Source organism: Vigna unguiculata, chromosome 7, assembly GCF_037176805.1.
Source record: "Vigna unguiculata cultivar grain cowpea cultivar isolate G323 ecotype 2 chromosome 7, ASM3717680v1, whole genome shotgun sequence".
In the NCBI taxonomy this organism is placed as follows: Eukaryota; Viridiplantae; Streptophyta; class Magnoliopsida; order Fabales; family Fabaceae; genus Vigna; species Vigna unguiculata.
Window position 1 is genome coordinate 33912500 of NC_140798.1, and position 18307 is coordinate 33930806.

General features: G+C 33.1%; 2 protein-coding genes across 3 annotated transcripts in view; one reads left to right on the plus strand and one right to left on the minus strand.

Annotated features, from left to right (window-relative positions):
• Positions 1–6103: 6103 nt before the first annotated feature.
• Positions 6104–7690, plus strand: LOC114192679 (late embryogenesis abundant protein D-34-like). Its single transcript, XM_028082458.2, has 4 exons — positions 6104–6473; positions 6617–6670; positions 6864–7157; positions 7249–7690. Exons 1-4 carry the CDS (start codon positions 6150–6152, stop codon positions 7408–7410), a joined length of 834 nt encoding a protein of 277 aa, XP_027938259.2. The 5' UTR covers positions 6104–6149; the 3' UTR covers positions 7411–7690.
• Positions 7691–8588: 898 nt separating this feature from the next.
• The window catches only part of LOC114190201 (ARM repeat superfamily protein), a 33486-nt gene continuing 23767 nt past the window's right edge, over positions 8589–18307 (minus strand). For both annotated transcript variants that reach the window (XM_028078996.2, XM_028078997.2), the window contains 8 exons: positions 18173–18294; positions 15771–15939; positions 15485–15674; positions 13291–13612; positions 10922–11061; positions 10368–10489; positions 10066–10273; positions 8589–9323 (listed from right to left, as the gene is read on the minus strand). In XM_028078996.2, coding sequence (XP_027934797.1) covers positions 9218–9323; positions 10066–10273; positions 10368–10489; positions 10922–11061; positions 13291–13612; positions 15485–15674; positions 15771–15939; positions 18173–18294 — 1379 coding nt within the window. In that variant the 3' untranslated portion in view covers positions 8589–9217. The remainder of the gene's footprint in view (positions 9324–10065; positions 10274–10367; positions 10490–10921; positions 11062–13290; positions 13613–15484; positions 15675–15770; positions 15940–18172; positions 18295–18307) is intronic.

Below are 18307 nucleotides of genomic sequence, written 5' to 3' on the forward strand. Positions count from 1 at the left end.
TTTAACGTATTCACGTTTGAGATATTAATTTCAACATAAGAGTTATATAATTTAAAATAAAATATTACTTTTAATTTTATATTTTAGTTTATCAATGATATTAATATTTAATTATTTATTATATTAAAAATATTATGTTGTTGTAGTATTGTTATTATTAAGTATTATTATCTATTATAATATATTATTATATTGCTAAGAACGGATAAATATTTTAAACTTTTTGTTTTGTTAGAATTTGTTATGAACTTAAATGCAAACTATGAAAGCTTAAAAAAGTTGTTCGGATGTACAGGAAAAATTCCATAAAAATATTTTTTTTACGAATTTTGTGTTGTAATTTTAAATTCGAACTTGGTTAGTATATATTTTAAATTTTAAATTTTTTTGTTGATAATATGAATCTTAACATTAAAAAGAAATTGACATAAAATTTATTAGTTATTTTTTTTATCTTCAAAAGTTTAAAGAATTTGTAATTTTCTTTTTTTATATGTTATCGAAATTATTTTTTAAATTATTATTAAAATTTGACATAAATATATTATAATTTTAAATGGAATATTATTTCTTATATTTTATTTAGTTTATTAATGACATCATAACTCAATTATTTTTTTTACAACATATATTGGATATGGTTTTATTATGTTATTAAATGTTATTATGTATTATAGTATATTATTTTATTTTTGAGTTTCTATGTTTCGTTCCCATATCAAATGAAATTCTTTTAAAATATTAAAAATATGTGTTAAAGTTAGTTAGGACATTAAAAATGTCCATTAAAAAGTTTTATTTTATAATTTTTTTTATTTGAATTTAAAAGCTAATCTTGTTACAAATCTTTTAATGTTGTAATTTTAAATTCAAACTTTTGTTATCATATATTTTACATTTTAAATTTTTCGTTGACAATATGAATCTCTAATCAAAAAAATTGAATTGAAATGATTATTTATTTTTTTATCTCCAAAAGTTTAAAAATTTTATAATTTTCACTTTTTAATAATATATTTATGTCTATATTATTGAAATTATTAATTAAATTTGACATAACTGGATTAGAATTCTTTTATACCATAAATTTTATTATAAGTTACACAAATAAACCATTAAATCTTGAACTAGGGTGCTGGCTTGAAAAAAAAAGTCAAATTAGATAGACAAATAAGTTTGAATAAATAAATAAGTAGGGAGCTGCGTATTACTTTTTATATAATTTTATAAAATTTACTATCAATCTTTTTTATCATCCAATATGATAAACTTCTTATCTACCACAAATATGATTATAAAGTTACACAAATCAACCATTATTACTTGCAATAGGTGGCTACCTTAGAAAAAAGGTTAAATCAGATATGCAATCTAAGTGGGAAACTGCATATTACTTTTTTGTACAATTTTTTAAACTTACTAATCAATCTTTTGTTTTTTGTTTGTTACCGTATGTGATTTACTTCTTATGTACCACAAATTTTATTACAAGTCACAAAAATCAAACCCTTATTGCTTGCATCGAAGGAATGATTTGAGAAAAAAAAGGTTAAACCAGATAGGCAAATAAGTATGACACAAAAAGTAAATAAGTGGAGAGTTGTATATTACTTATTGTATAATTTTTTTAAATTTACTGATCAATCTTTTTTTGTCTTCCAGTAGGATTTACATATTATGGATTACAAATTTAATTATAAGTTACAGAAATCAACCCTTATTACTTTCACTAGTGGCTGTCTTGAAAAAAAAGGTCAAATTAGATCTGCAATATAAGAGACGAACAATGAACAAATAAGTGAGGAACTTCACAGTACTTTTTGTACAATTTTTTTAAACTTACTAATTAATTTTTTGTTTGTTATCCAATTGGATATACTTATTATGTACCACGAATTTGATTATAAGTCACAAAAATCAACCTTATCGCTTGCATTGAATGACTGACTTAAAAAAAATACGTCAAACCAAATAGGCAAAGAAGTGAGCCAAAATGAATAAATAAGTGAGGAGTTGTGTATTACTATTCGTACAATTTTTTAGAATTTACTAATCAATCTTTTTTTTTATCATCCAAAGTGATGTACTTCTTATGTACTACAAATTTGATTATAAAATTACAAAAATCAACCCTTATTGCTTGCACTGGTGGCTGACTTGAAAAAAAAAGGTCAAATCAAATCTGCAATCTAAGTGAGAAACAATGAACAAATGAGTAAAGAACTGCATATTATTTTTTGTGCAATTTTTTAAAACTTACCAATCAATCTTTGTTTGTTATCTTATGGGATGTACTTCTTATGTACCACGCATTTGATTACAGGTCACAAAATTAACCCTTACTGCTTGCATTGAATGACTGACTTGACAAAAATAGACCAAACCATATACACATATAAGTGGGGCATAACAAACAAACAAGTGAGGAGGAGCGTATTACTTTTCGTATAATTTTTTGAAATTTACTAATCAATTTTTTTTTTAAATCAAATGGAATGAAGTTCTTATGTACCACAATTTAAGTATAAGTCACAAAAATCAACCCTTATTTCTTGCATTGAATGACTAACTTGGAAAAAAATTAGACCAAACCAGATAGGCCAATAAGTGATGCACAATAAGTAAAGAAGTAAGGATCTGCTTATTACTTTTCGTACAATTTTATAAAATTTACTAATAAATCTTTTTTTGTCATCCAATGAGATGTACTTCTTATGTACCACGAATTTGGTTAGAACTTACACAAATTAACCCCCTTATTACTTGCATTGGGTGATTGACTTGAAAAAAAAAAAGGTCAAATCAAATCTGCAAAATTGGTGGGGAACAATGAACAATTGAGTGTGGGGAATTGTAGATTAATTGTTGTACAATATTTTTAAACTTCCTAATCAATCTTTTGTTTGTTATCTAATGGAATATACTTCTTGTGTACCACAAATTTGATTACAAGTCACAGAAATCAATCCTTATTGCTTGCATTGAATGAATGACAAAAAAGGCCAAACTATATATGGAAATAAGTGGGCCACAAATTTGAACTTACTAATTAACCTTTTGTTTTTGTTAAGAATTTAATTACAAATTACAAAAATTAACCTTTATTGCTTGCATTAAGTGGCTGACTTGAAAAAAAAAAAACATACCAAACCAGATCTGCAAATAAGTGGGGCACAATGAAGTAAAAAGTTGAGAGCTGCATATTACTTTTTGTACATTTTTCTAAAACTTACCAATCAATATTTTTTGGTCACTCAATGGGTACTTCTTATGTACCACAATTTTGATTCCAAGTCACATGAATCATCCATTATTCTTTGCATTGGATGACTAGCTTGGGAAAAGAATAGGTCAAACCAGATTTGCAACATAAGTAGGGCACAATGAACAAATAAATGGAGAATTGTATATTATTTTTTGTACAATTTTTAAAACTTACCCATCAATCTTTGTTTTTTCATCCAATGAATTTGTTTTGTCATCTAATGTACTTCTTATGTACTATAAATTTGATTACAAGTCCCACAACATTTATTGCTTGTATTGAGTAACTGACTTGAAAAAAAATTGACCAAACCAAAACTACAACATAAGTGGAGCACAATGAACAAATCAGTTGAGAGTTGCATATTACTTGTACAATTTTTTTAAAATTTACTAAGCAATATTTTTGGTCACCCAATGAGAGGTATTTCTTATGTACCACAAAGTTCCCTTATTTTTTTGCTTTAGGTAACTAACTTGAAAAAACAAGGTCAAACTAGTATATAAGTGGAGCACTAGGTGGAGAGCTGCGAATTACTTTTTGTACAATTATTTAAAATATACTAATCAATATTTTTTTGTCATCTAATGAGATGTACTTATGTACCAACCTTTATTGCTTTATTGCTTGCATTAGGTGATTGATTTGAAAAAGAATTGGCCAAAACCGATCTTTAACATAAGTGAGGTAGAATGAACAAATAAGTGGAGAGTTGAGTGATAAAACATTTTAATCAAAATTTTTTACATCCAATAAATTGTACTTTTTATGTATCACAACAAAAAGTGATCTTTTAGATAGATGTTTAGGATCATCAATTTCCATTTCTCTAATGACAATATACCTTTTACAACAAGTGTTTGTCATTAACATAGACTTTAAACTCCAACTTACCTAAAAAATTATTTACAATGACAAATTACATCTCCAACAATGTACATGACTATGTTTGAATATATAAATCATAATCTTGATGCACGGATTCCCTCTACTTGTTATCTTCATGGAGGAACTAATCACATATATTTTGTCTGATTTATTGTAGATCTTCTTGCACAAAGAAAAAATGAGTAAGTCATACCACGGCTACCTACCTGGAAAATTCACAACCATATACACATTCAATAACAACCTCAATGGCGTACATTCTCATACCTTGGAAACAATTTCAACTGCATCCTATTCACAAAACCAATTTCAATTATTTTTCAAACAACAAACAAACAAAAATAATTCAACTAGTAACACCAACCAACCACCATTGGATCCAATCAAAACTGACCAACAAAATAAATTAGAAAATATGAGATTCCTTCAAACCACCATCAAATAGTTTCCAAATCATTGAAAATCAAAACGTAAAAGCTCATATATCTCTTCAGCCGATGAACATTATCAAAACCCAAACCACACAACAAAAACTGAAAGAGAGAGGGAGAAACAGGACCTCGTCAGCGATAGCAGCGACAGGAAAACAGTCCTTGTCAAGGCAGCAGCAGCGAGAGGACGCAAGCTCCGACGTTGGAGGACGTGCAGCGAGCTCAAGTGGAGTAGTTTCTTGGGCAAGATCTAAGGCCCGGTCCAACGAGAGTCCCACTCACCACGCGGAGCGAAGTGAAACAGGTGGCACAGTCAAGTTTATACTGTTGCCATTGAACCCCTTTCCTTGCACGACCGCGGAAGTCATTATTTACTATGTCAATCGCAGAAGACGACGTCGATCCGCTAGGGCTAGGTCTTCTATTCCGCTTCTGCGTTTCTTTATGTATGGAGGTAAAAGATAACGGTACAAAAATCAAAGAGCTGGAGAATGACAGAAGAAAGTTCATAGGGAAAGAGATGATAAAGAGGAATGGAAGAAAAAGAACAGGAGAAAGAGAAAAATAACAAAGAATAAAATGGAACTACGCGCCCTCCCAATCCCAAATTCCATCTTGCACAGACAACAATAAAAAAAATTATAAATTAATTTTCATAAATCCACCTGGTGTCAAAATAACATTTCCTTAGAGAAAAAACATTCATCACAGTGAAAGGCCGTACCAAATGATTCACACTAGCAAACCAACTTCTATCACAGAACACTCAAACACTGTCAATAAAAAAAAAAGAAAAATTACAAAACAAAAGGAAAATTAAAATTTTCAATTTAAACAATTCTGTATTGGACTCTTTAGGATAATTTCTAGTTATTTATAAAAATATTACTGTATACTTTTTTTATCCTTTTTTTTCTATGGTAAACTAATTCTGCGCTGGTGATTAAAACAAGTAAAGTAGTGTTGGGAAGTATGAAAGATTATGTTTTCAAATTGAACTTACTGATTATTTCGCAATCTAAAAGATAAACCATTTACTTTTGCCAAATAGTTTTATATACTTGGTTTAGGGAATTCACGCACCAGGAAGAAGGGTGCGGATCTTATAATTGAGAGTCTGGTCCTTCCGAAATTCTTATATATATATATATATATATATATATATATATATATATATATATATATATATATATATATATATATAAGAATTTATCCCTTAAAAATTTGTATACAGTTAAAAAATATTTTGATACCCTGAAAATTTTTGAGCACGGATGAAGGAAGAAAAAGGCAAGAGAGATGAAAAGACCTGGTCAAGGCAGAGACGGTGGAGACGACACTTGTCTTCGCTTTCTCAAACGAACGTCAAAAACCAATGGTTGGTTGAGTTGAGCCACAAAAAACAAGTCCTACCTACTTTCTCTCTAACCTTTGCCATCTGCCACCTCCATCACTGCATGCCCCATGCACGCACCTACAATTTCCCTTCATCAATCCAAACCTCTTTAAATCACAAAATTAATTCAAAAAGGTTTCACTGAGATTGGTGTCCAACAATTAAAAACATGAGTCAGGAACAGCCAAAGAGGGAGGATCATCAAGAAGAGGCTATCACATACGGAGATGTCTTCAACGTTCAAGGAGATCTCAAAACCAAACCGATTGCATCGGTTGACGCCGCCACCATGCAAAAGGTGGAGAGTCACCTGCTTGGTAAGAACCCCAAGGGTGGCGTCGCCGCGGCGATGCAATCCGCGGCCATGAAAAATGAGAGAGATGGGGTGGTGGGGCTCAACGATATAAATAACATCGCCGCTGGCGATGGTGTTAGTGTGAAGGAGACTGATTCTCCGGGGAGGCAAGTGATATCGGAGTCCGTTGGTGAACAGGTTCTTCTTATATGTGTATATATGTATACGTACATATTATACACACACGCCAAGAAACTTTTAATTATTCTGGTTTGTTTATTTATGTTTTTAGGATCGGTGTTTTCTCTTTAATTCTTATTTTTGATTAATTTGTTCCGTAGGTTGCTCAGAAATCAGTAGAGGAAAAGGAGAAGAGAGTTAATAAATTGGTTGAGGTATTAACTAAATCTTTCATTTTTGTTTTTAAAGAATTTTTTCCATCCACCGAGAATGAAGACATAAATTATATTCATTTTTTTTAACTTTCTCTTCTATTTTACATGCATGAATTGAAATATAAACTACGTTTGACATTCAGTGGCAAATAAAATGTTAATAATTGATATGAAATGCATGAATTGCTTACAGATGGTGGAGCAATTTAGCAAAAAGGCGCCACTGACGTCCTCTCTTGTTCAAGAGATGGGCATTGGGGGCGGTGGGATCACCATAGGTGAAGCACTGGAAGCGACGGTTCTCACGGCGGGAAAGAAGCCGGTGGAGTGGAGCGATGCGGCGGCGATTCAAGCTGCGGAAGTGAGAGCCACCGGGCGCACCAACATCGTCCCCGGAGGCGTTGCTGCGGCGGCGCAATCGGCCGCAACCCTAAATGCTCGGATTACAAAGGAAGAGGACAAGACGAAACTCGCAGATATTCTGGCGGTACCTGCACTAATTAAATCACTTGTGTTGTGTGTGTCTCTGGCCATTTAAGAAAAAGAAGGACGCATAGATAACAGTTATTTTGTTGCAGGATGCGACTTCGAAGTTACCGTCAGATAGAGCAGCGACTCGGAGAGATGCTGAAGGTGTGACTGGTGCAGAAATGAGAAATGATCCCAACCTCACTACTCATCCTGGGGGTGTGTCAGCAGCCGTGGCTGCTGCTGCTAGGCTTAACCAAATCACTAACTAGTTACTTCATCTCACATACCATATATGTATATTATCGCCATTGCGCATTTTGTAAGTGATTCATTTTTCTTTCTTTCCTTCATGGAGAACGAAACAACCAAAATTCTGTCCTCTGACAAAATGTTAAGAGCTCGCCCAATTTTTATTTTTTTTAATCTAACCGTGATAGTTTTCTTCAAAGCAATGCGTTTATATTTTATTTCTGCCTTCATTTGTTTGAAATATGTAACTTTATGAAATCCTAATTTACAAAATAAATAAGATTGCTTTTTTTTATTTAATATGACGTTTTTGTATATTTAGACAAAATTTCACTTGATTTGAGTTAATTATAATGAAAGTACGAGCAACGACTTATCATTAGGAATTAGGATGTGATTGGAATGCTGGTAAAAATGTATTTTTAAGTAAAAATAAATGTATTGATCGATAAAACAAGCTTTGGTTAACGATTAAGCTGCATAAAAAAAAATGTAAAACTTTTCATACGATTTTGTTTTTAAATTTAGAATAAATCTTTTTCTTTTTGTAAAGATAAAGTGATAGTTTTGCTATATCTATGAAATTGTTAAACGGGGTATGTTTCCATTATACACGGATTTAGGTAAACCTAATTAATAGCTCGTACATGTATTTCAATTGACAGGGTTTAACATAAAAAAAGAAGCTAAGTTTGTATAGTTTATCACTATCTAATGTTGAATAAATATGCATGTTAAAAGTGTATTATTATTTACTCACGTTAACAATTTATTACTTTTTATGCATGTTAACTACTATTAAGGTAGATGTAATGCCAACTTATAGTTTCACTCGATTTAACTGAAAAAGATTGACATGCTGATCCATCGTTCCTATAAATTCAATAAATCCTACTCCTTAAACACATCAATCAAAATTAAGTCAATGCTATAGTGATAAATTATCCTTATAGAAAACATTTCATATACCAGTGAGAGCATAAGTTGCGAATTTGAAATAAAAGTGATAAAAGTGGGAGGGCATTCCTATTGGAGATGCCCTTAGTCTTTTATGAAACCCCAACTCTTTCTGCCTTTTTCTCTTCTCACCAGTGGCTTCAATTCTTTACAGCAATCTATCAATTTTTTACCAAAGCCTTCTCTTTATTAACAAAGATGGTATACTCGTTTAAAGACACTAGCATCAAGAGTACAACAATTTTCTCAACAAAAGCATTTAGGAATACGATGGAATTCAGACTATTTCTTCTCGGAAGACATGCTCGATCCGAGAATTCCGTCATATAATATCCGTTTGTTTCTCAGTCACAATAAATGAGATATTATACATATCATTGAACATTTAAAGGTGCAAAAAAGATTTGCATGAACAAACAAAAAATTAAGGCCTGGGCCCGAGTTTAAAAAATTGGGCACAACATCAGACACATTTCGCTGTGATTTTGTACAACAAAATTGGCGAGTCAAGGGGCACATAGATCCTCTCACTAGGACAATTTTCACAGTTTCTTCCCCCTCCTTTGTTGTTCCTTCCTTTACAATATCTGATTGTATAAACCACACAATTCTCTCAGCTGCTCCATTGATTTCCCAGATTTATAACTCTCCCAGTTTGAGGAGGTCAAGGGCACGACGCTTATAGAGCCGAAAGAGTATGGTTGACAATAATTTATGACAGGCAAAAGAAAAGACCGTGAAAACCTCCTATAGGTGGTTCTAGTCTAGTCTACAGAAAGAAAAAAATATACAATCCTAGCCGAGGGTAAAAGGAGAAAAGCTTGGTATTTTCATAAGCTTAATTTTCAATGTAAAACTTATGAAATGGGCTTATCTGGAAGTATTCTTTTCACTCGGTGAGCTGAGCTTTTCCAGAGACAATTCCTTGGTTACTAACTGAAGCAGTACTTGCACTAGCTCCCGTATTCTTAATTCTCTGTCCATCATCAAAAGAAAAAATTTAGACATAGAAGAAGTAACAGATGAAAAAAATGAAAGAGAAACTGTTTTCTCACTTCTTTACCAGAAATGAAGGTCGTTTAGCAATAAATGCTTGATAGGTTTTAAAAAGAAGATATTTTGGACACGTAAGCCAAACTATGCTTTCTACCATTGTGAAGTGGCCTAGCCTCTTTTGAACTAGCTAGTACTCTTTGGAGGTCGTTTTGAGATTGTTCGACCACTTTAGAAGATCTTTTTAGTATTCAGTATCGATCTTTCGTAAAAGGCATGGATAGGATAAAAGAAAGAGAACTATGCAACTTTTATTTATATTGTGTAAGAAGTCTGTTTAAGCGGTTCCTGGAAGACACGCTTGTATCTGCACCTCCTTATGAGTTAAAGCTATAATGACTTCTGGGGTTTTATTTATCTGTTTGTCAAAGTGTGTCTAGCACTTTTTTAGTGGATATATTTTCTTCTAGCATGGTGATTGGTATTTTGTGCTGCTGGAGAATATCTTATCCAACTTAATATTAGTAAATATTTTTTCCTTATTTTTTTCCCCCCAAAGATGAGAGAAAAGTAGAATTGGAGGATAAGAAAAAAAATCATCAAAGAATTTTATGAAATTCCATTTCCAATAACAAACCAACCCACATAGATCCACAAGCAAAAAGATTCCACAAATTTGCACGCTAAATATAAAGCATCGTAACTCAAGTTTATAGTTACTTTACCTTGATGTAACAAGCTCACAAAAGGAAGGTAACAACACAAACAAATGGGGTCGGTTGTTGTGCTTCTCCTTGTCCTCTGCTAGGCCAGTTCTCAACAAGGGGTGTATAGGGAGAACAGATGCTGCATCTGGATGAATTACAACATGTGCCAGTTCTCGGAGAACATAAATAATTTCTTCAAGTCTTGCTTTTGGTAATGGACAGTCACCTGCAGGGAAAAGAAAATATTTAAGTAGGCAAAAAGTGGTAGATGAAATGAAAATTCCATAGGATGTTGATTATCTTTCATAACAAAAGCACACCTAAGACATTTTCATCTGTCAGAAACCTGCCCAAGATGTATTCACATCTGGTCATGAGCATCGTAATTGAGATTTTGCTGACTTCGGATCTTGTCATATTCCAATTGACTTCATTAGAATAACTAACAAAACAGTATATCAATTGGTCAGCATATGAAGATAATATATTTAGTAAAAACTAAAATGCAAAGAGAAGGAAAAATAAGGAGTTGAGATCAAAGAAATTTTAGGAATCAAATAGTGCCTTTATTCAGGTCTCTATTACAATGATACAGCAGGAGTTAGTAATCAGGCACCCAAATAATTCAGAATACTTTTCTTCTGATGAGACTATAAATCATGAATTCATTAGAAAAGAATGTCCAGAGAAGGCAGGCAACTGTATACAAAAATGCATGATGAAGGTAGATTACTAGAAGCATCCATGACAAGTACACCATCTCACATAAAGACATAAATGACATCAAGTCTAAGATGATTTACACTCAGAATTTGGACATTATTTACAGAAAAAAAATCTAATACGAATTAAACAAGCTTTCAAAGGATAGCACCTGCTCAAAGAAAACAACTTTTGTAAACAAGTCAAAGAAAATCTGCTGCAGTGAGGAGGCATAAGCTCTACAGTCTCAACAGGTAATGAGCATGTGCGTGATGCACATCGGTCCAATGTGGAGACCAGTCGCAGCAGAATCTAAAAACATGCACGTTGTTAGAACATATGAAAAGCAACCAATAGTATATAATTTATCTAGAATATCTTAGAGTGTCTAAGTTTATCTCTTTTGATTAGTTTCCCTATTTCATATTTCACAATTTATTTCTTATTTAATTAGGATTAAGAGCCTACTATTAGTATAAATATTCAAAATCTCTTCTCATTCCCCTTCCATGATGAATAAAAGGAAAAAGTTAAATGTTCAACTGTACTTAATCTGGAGTGCAAGAAAAGCTGAAAACAAGTCCAATTGGGTGACTTTTGCAGAAAAATAAGCACACAACTTTAGTTCAGGGAAAAAATTATCAATAATCCGAATTAATTATTACTCAAAGAAGTCATGCATAAGAAGCGATGAGCAGTCGTTAAAGAGCTAGCTCTAATAAGCAAAATGTAAGAACTCTAAATATGTGGAAGATAATCCTTAACTTAGAAGCTGATTTTATATTGTTTGAATTAGGTCAATAGTCAAATTCTAAAATTGCATCTACTAGAGTAAATAGATTGGAAAACAAAAGTGTTTTTCGGTCCATCTACTCAAAGTATCAAAGTCTATCCTAAGAATTGTTGATGAATTTATAAATGTATAAAAATATCTTAGGTCGTTATTAGACCACTTGCAAATATCTAATCTTAGACTTTGAGATGTCTAGTCTTCAACGCCAAGAATGTATTAAATATTTTATATCAATTAGTGATATGGCCACCACAGTAAATAAATGAAAATTACAAATAATTTTAACTATTTTTATTTTTCATTTGTGGTAACCAATTTTCTGCATCGATTTTATTTCAGTGTTATCAATATCGGATAACGGAAAATATCGGCAAGCAAAAAATCCGTTATAAAGTTATAACGGAAATCATATCGGGTTATAGCGGAAAGTATAATTTTTGAAAAAATAATTATAGAGAAAGAAGAGAAGTAGAAAAAAATTTGAAAAAAAAGGAGTTGACAGTGGCGGCAGGCGGCAGTGGCTGACTGTGGCAGCCGGAGGCAGGCGGCGGTGGCTGATTGTGACGGTAGGCGACAGACGACAGTGGCTGACAATGGTGGGCAGCAGCAACTGGTGGTGGCAGTTGTGGCTCTTAGTTGCAGTAACTAAGGCCAAAGTTGAAAGAATAAGAGAAGAGATGTTTTAATGGATATTTAACTGCATTAGTAATATTTTACTGCAGTAACTGGTAAAAGAATAAGAAAAGGGCCACAGTAAAATATAAAAGAAAAAGAGGGGAGGGGTTTTGGACTTAGTTAGGTCAAATAATGTTAGTGGGCCTGACCCAAATTAGACCTCAGTAAAACTGATGGAGTAAAACGCATAGAAGGATGAAATTAGGGTTTATTTGTGGCAGCCACCGCCTATCTCATCTCCCACACTACTCATCTCTTCTCAGACACGGTAGCTGCAGTATCTCTTCCACTTTGCTACTGCTTGTCTCTTTCTTCAGTTCTCTTTTTTCGCCATTACCGTTTCGCCACCGCCAGCCGCCATGCGAAAAGCGGCCGCCACGAGCCGCCACAGGAAACCCGCTTCGCCTCCGTCATGTTGTGGCGGTAGGTCGGGAAACCGCAACCGATTTCCGCCATGGCGCCGCCATGGCCGAAATTTGATAACATTGTTTTATTTCAATCCATTTTTCATAACTTTGTGTTTTATGACACAAAAGTTAGCAATGCGGTTCTTTCCCGATAAATTTAAAGTGTAAGTATACCATATCATCGCAGAGATAAATTATATTTACTTTGAAGATATGGGTAAGTGATGGGGAACCTAAAAGAAACTGATGCATACTTATGAATCAATGGACTGGTTCTTAAAACCGTATTCATCTGTATAAAAACAGAAAAAATAAGACACTATATGTAATCTTCCTACGAAATACTCGTTTTGGAATTGTGTACCTCCCTAGAATCTTGAGTTTCAAATTTACTCCCTTTCCTAACCTCTCTCTCTGCTTTGTAGACATCATGTTATCCCTGTAGTTGATTTTTCTAAAAGATAACACCATTGCTTTGGTGAGTTGTTTCCATGATCCTCTTGTCACCCTTCCCAATGTACACCTTAATAGGGGGCCTAACAGTTGGGTGAAAACTATAAACGATGAAATTATTTTTTCTTCTAGCGCCATGTATAGTTAAATATCAAACTATTGTTATTGAACTTCTTAATACTAAAGTATCTTATATATTGGTGGAGAACTTACATCCGTAGGTGTGTCAACTGGCAACTTAAGGACTGTGTCACCAAGAACATTTAAGATGGACATCTCAAGGGACTCATCAGCCTCTAGCACCACAGCTGAGAGGGAATTTGAAGGAAGAGCTCGTCCACAATATCCAATTAGGAATATTTCATAAACATCCGCAATCTCCTTCCATATTCTTGTTCTGACAGATTTACTAGTACTTGAATCTGAACCTCCATTGGTTAAATTGGTGACGTAATCAATAAGAAGACGGTTGAACGCTTCGACAGCTAATCTCCAAAGTGCACTATCAGGACTATCTCTTCTTGTTGTCATACATCTGAAAAATTAACATAATATTATTGCAGAAGAATACTCATGATTCTATAGAGAAAAGGGGAATATGTAAGTATATAAAGAGGTGGATATCTTCAATCCATTAGGGTTGCATATTTTATTGCATAAAAAATGAGCTGACCAAATGGTGAAGAGTTTACATTGGTCAATTCCAAGAGTAAAGATTAGGAGGGGTATCCTCAAAAGTTGTTGGTGAGTGAACTTTAATGTATTTCCTCTTGTCTTTCTCACTCATAAAAAAATAAAATCTTTCATAATTTAATTTCAAATTATCAACTTTTACCTTTTTTTTCAGTCCTTTCCTCCTCACGTTGACAACGGAAATAGAAGAGTTAAGTGAGTAAAACAACCAAAAACATTTTTCACTTGGAATGCAAATTACAAATACTCTTGGTATTTGAGTTTGATACTGAACTCAATCTTATAAAGTTAATTTGTAAGATGAGCTTTGTCCAAAACTTAGAAAGACTACATTGGCCATATCTCTAGTTGATATGTTATCTAATCACATCCTCTCACAACATACAAATGTGGGCCCAACAACACCACCCTACCTAGGTATACACGTTTGGAGCTTAGACAAATATAGGCAACCAATAACAAATTCAGATTAGACCATGATACCATTTTAGAATTTGAGCATAAAGTTAAGCTGAACCTAAAAACTAACTTATAAGTGAGGACTGTCCAACCTCACAGAGACAACATTTACCATGTTTCTAGTCAATGTGAGATATTAACAATAACATTTTAACATATATTACTCGTAAATAGAATGGTTATTTGAGAATTTGTAAAAGGTTTCATTACTCAATATTGTCAAATTTTCTGTTGCACTATGTATTAGTTTTACACAAGGATAACATTTAACATATTTTGACTTAATGAGTTTGTTGAAAGGATTAGTGAAAAAACAGGTTACCAAGGATGGTATCACTCTAGTACCATGTTGAGAAGAGAGAAATTGAGAAAGAATATAACGAAATCCAAGTGTGTTGGGTACATTAATATTCTTATTTATAATGAAAAGAGATTCAATAGTCAGAAAAAAAATCAATATCTGATACTGGGAAATACCCTAACATATTTTTTTTTTTTACTTAATGTAATCAAATCATATTTCTAACTCTCCCGTCAAGTTGGAGCATATGTATCATATTAGACAAGCTTATTACAAATTTCATCAATATAAGACACCCTAGAGAGACTTAGTAAAGATGTTGGTCAGTTGGTTACCGAAGCTGGCAAAGTAAATAAGGAGAACACCAGTAGATATTTCCCTTACATGAATCTAAGTGACAATCATCTTCAACGTAACCACACATCTTCCCGAAAAGAATGCAGGAGTCAGTCCTCCACAAACAATATATTGAAAAATATCATAATTATATCTCAATATTTTAGATTACCTTTTAGGATTAGTTTCCTCATTTAGTATATGTAATTATTAGAATATATTGTATTGCCGCATTTCCTTATTGTCATTTATTAGAATCCGCTCCTTATATTTTATAAAAGAAAAAAAAAAGAGAATTCCTACCGGTGAAAAGAACTTCAAGGGGCCCACAAGAGTAGCATTCATCTCAAGCATGCATTCAAAGTCTTTTCTCTTTTCCCCAGTTTCCAATTTAAACATTTTCAAAGTTCCCGTTTCTGTAGCAATCATAACCTATAAAAGCTTGAGTTCACTCTCCAGGGAAACGGGTTCTCATCATTTTCTGGCAACAGTGTGCAAATATCTCTAACTAAATTATTTTTTTGAAGAAAATCTCAGCACCCTTTTGCGAGTTATCCCCCATCCTACCCAATAACAGTGAGCAGAAAAAAAAAAACAATAGATAAGAGCAATTACTACCTTCCAAGACTTTGAATAATTTCAGGGTACATAATATGCTTTTGAACTGCAGGTGCTTGCAAGAATAGATCTACTAGCACTGGAACTAGCCTTTCTGCAAATATGTAACTTGGAATGGCATTTGGTGCTGCTACTTCATTGTGTGATATTGGAGTAGCACCATTTGGTGCATCATGTTTAATCTGATAATCTGCAAACACAAGCATAAATTTCAAACTTAAAGGAAAAAACTCAAAACTAGCATAGATACAACCTGATAGTTCCATAACTAAAATAAGGTCAGAACCTCTTGCTTGATCTATTTTACCATCCTCATTATGTAAATGAGAATCCTGCCTAGGAAGATACTGAAGAAACTCTCGAAGAAGAAGGGACCACATAGAACAAATGTGCTCTGTTGGACGTAACAGTGGCAAGATTTCCAGTATAGTCCGTAGCACTGGTGGGACATTCCCCTAGAAAAATGAAACATAACATTACGAAAGTTTCTACTAAAAACGGAAATTATACTACTGTTAGAAGAAATCTATTATTATTTTCTAGAAAACTTTGTAAAGCTGTTTTTTGCTGTAACCTGTCAATCATCCTTTTGTACTTCGGACTTATATGTTATTCTCTATTTAATAGAACATCTGAGAGATCGCTCAAGGTTTATTCTCCTCCAAATCCATTATTCGCTACATTGTATCACAGAGTGTCTGATCTCGCTATGCTTGTCTTTATCCGGTGATGTTCACTGCCATCTGCAGCCACCAGCCACTGTCAGCATCACTGCAACTACCAGATCTGGTGCGCCTCATTAGGTGACGAACAACTGTGTTGATCACTGTGGCAACAACCTCTGCCTGTTCCGTTCTTCTATGCAGTTCAATCAGGTGTGTATGCTCTAGTTGCCAGCCTTCAATGACTTGAACAACACTGTGATTCTTCTAGTGAACTCACTGACTCCTCTACTCTATGTTTCAACCGTTATTTTTGAGTTTCCAAACTTGTCTTGGTTGTGGGTTAGAGTGTAGTCCCCTTTTCTCTCCTTGTTGGAGGTCCTCTTAATTGTTTTCCATTTAGAATGGCTTCTAGACTAGTGTTTTCTCTTTCTAGACTAGAATGGCTTAACAGAGAAAATTATTTATCTTGATCTGCATCGGTTGAACTTTGATTCCTTAGTCAAGAATTTTATAAAATTGTATATGTTCTGAATGTATTGTGTGTCTAATGCAGACCACATAGTATGTATTTATACTGTTTTACAGAATCAATTATAATAAAAACACTTAATAATTAGGAATCAATCATCCTAATTTCTCAGATTATGTAACAGTTAATTTCCTAGAAATCTGTTACAGCTGATTACATTCTAACAGATTTCATAACCACCTTTAAAATGCTAGCAGGTAAATTTCATAAGAGAATATTCAACAGTAGAAGCTAGATTTTGAGCTTTGTGTTTTAGTAGTTTGGCGGACCTAATATATTGGGCAGTATTGGAACTTTTTAAAACTCGAATTGTGAATACAGTAGATGCCCTACGATACTGAATTTGATCATAGAAACAACAATGATCAAATTTGGTTTTGTCGGAGAATTCAATTTGAATTTCACTTTCAAATTTTCTTCCTTTTGTCCGCAATTCATTGTTTTAATTTGTAATCTTGTTCTTAACTAATAATTTGTTCTTGGAGATTTTTAACTATTAAATTTTAGTAGCAATTTTACATTTAAGTGAGTCATAGATAATCAGATTAAACTGTCTATACATCAGCATCTAGTGTACGAAAAGAGCAGCAAATTCAGGTGATAGATTTCCATTTTAAGAGCATATATACCATAGACGAGTTAGACACTAAAAAACTTTGCATCACTGTTCTACTGATAGAACATCTAGCATAGCGTTAGACACACCAATTGTCATATGGTCAGATACATGTTCTTCATCTAATAGTGAAAGAAACATAAACGTAAGGACTTTGAGGGAATTAGTTGCACCCAATGTTTCAATTCAAATTTTGTGCATCCAATATCCTAATTTGGATGTACAATGTGAATTAAAATCTGATTTAATTCATCTTTTGCAAAAGTTTTATGGCCTTGCAGGTGAAAATCCACAAAAGCATCTCAAGGAATTTCACATTGTGTGCACCACCATGAGACCATCTATAGGTACCGAGGAGCACATAAAGCTCAAAGCATTTTTCCTTTCTCCTTGCAAGATGCTGCTAAATACTGGCTATATATTACCTTCCACTAGGGTCAGTTACTAGCCGGGAAAACCCCAAGACGCTATTTCTGGAGAAATTCTTCCCTATGCAGACAATACATCTATCCACAAAGAGATTTGTGGCATTAGACAGACAATATTTTTATTGTCTGTGCGAAAATGGGGAGAGGTTTAAGAGACCCTATGCAAACTGTCCACGTCATCAAATTCATGAACAGCTCGTCATACAATATTTTATGAGGTCAGACATCTATGGGTAGACAAATGATAGATGCAGCCAATATTTTATGAGGTCAGACATCTATTTCATGAACGCTGCTGAGCCCCCTCAAGCATATTTGCTTGTCTCATATTTCCCAGTTTTGTTGGAAAAACAAATGAAGATAATAATAACAGTTCTAGGTTCCAACTTACAAATGAATAAGAAAAAGCAATTAAGCAATATTAATAAAGTTAATAGAAAATGGACTCACAAATTCCATTTCAAAGTTATCATTAGTTAACATGGCTTGCTTCACGGCCAAATCTATGATTGATATCAATTGTGTGTATACAACATCATTGAACAGTCCTTGAGCCTGCACATACAACTCTCCTGATAGATGATC